Genomic DNA, 973 nt, shown 5'->3' on the forward strand with positions numbered 1-973 from the left:
CAGCCCCATCCTGCCCACACCGCAGGACCCACAGCCCCCAGAGCACAGCCCCATCCTGCCCACACCGCAGGACCCACAGCCCCCAGAGCACAGCCCCATCCTGCCCGCACTGCAGGACCCACACAGCAGCAGCGAGAGGCACAAGGGGAGTCGAGCCCAGCAGTGCAACAGAACACAAGGAGCCCAAGGCATGATCAACCAGCACTGCAACACCTCCCTGGCATTAACCTGCTCTGCCAGGCTGGAACTGCTGATGCCACCACAGCGATCCCCAGCTCAGCAACCTCCTGAGAGCAACTTGTACCCACAACCAGAAACCTGCCCCTCTCCTCATATCCCCCCACTGCCACCAGCTCCATCCACCTCCCCACAGCAGATGGGGCTTGGAGTCACCCCAAGCCACGAGGCCCTGCAGAGCACCCCTCCTTACCCGAGGACAGGGTGCTGGGGTAGGTCATTCCAATTTCATGAGCTCCACGTCAAAAATTAGAGTGGCGTTGGGTGGGATGATCCCTGGGTGCCCGGTGGAGCCATAGGCGTAATCTGGGGAGATGGTCATCTTTGCCCGCTGACCCACGCTCATCTGGGGCAGGGGAAGAAACAGGGATGTCAGGAGGTGGACAAAGTGATGAGGGACAGTGAGAGGGACACAGACCTGTCCCCACCCCTTCCCAGACACTGGGCAAGAGCAAGGACCCCGGCGGGACACACCGGAGGGACAGAACAGGAATTGTAAGGACAGCAGAAGGGAGAGGCAGGGAGCACGGGCTGGAGAAGGAGCAGGGCTTGAAAGAAGGCTCTGGGGAGACCTTAGAGCAGCTTTGGACAAGGGATGGAGGGACAAGACAAGGGGAATGGCTTGAACCTGCCAGAGGGGGGATTGAGATGAGCTCTGAGGCAGAAGCTCTTCCCTGTGAGGGTGCTGAGGTGCTGGCACAGGGTGCCCAGAGAAGCTGTGGCTGCCCCATCCCTG

General features: G+C 61.0%; 1 protein-coding gene across 1 annotated transcript in view; it reads right to left on the reverse strand.

Annotated features, from left to right (window-relative positions):
* The window catches only part of LOC104409274 (peptidyl-prolyl cis-trans isomerase FKBP1A), a 1,173-nt gene extending 590 nt beyond the window's left edge, over positions 1-583 (reverse strand). The window contains exon 1 of the mRNA XM_010019101.1: positions 431-583. Within this exon, the coding sequence (XP_010017403.1) occupies positions 455-583 (129 nt within the window). The 3' untranslated portion in view covers positions 431-454. The remainder of the gene's footprint in view (positions 1-430) is intronic.
* Between the last annotated feature and the right edge of the window lie 390 nt (positions 584-973).

This window comes from Nestor notabilis, unplaced genomic scaffold (genome assembly GCF_000696875.1).
Source record: "Nestor notabilis isolate BGI_N333 unplaced genomic scaffold, ASM69687v1 scaffold17597, whole genome shotgun sequence".
Classification (NCBI taxonomy): domain Eukaryota; kingdom Metazoa; phylum Chordata; class Aves; order Psittaciformes; family Psittacidae; genus Nestor; species Nestor notabilis.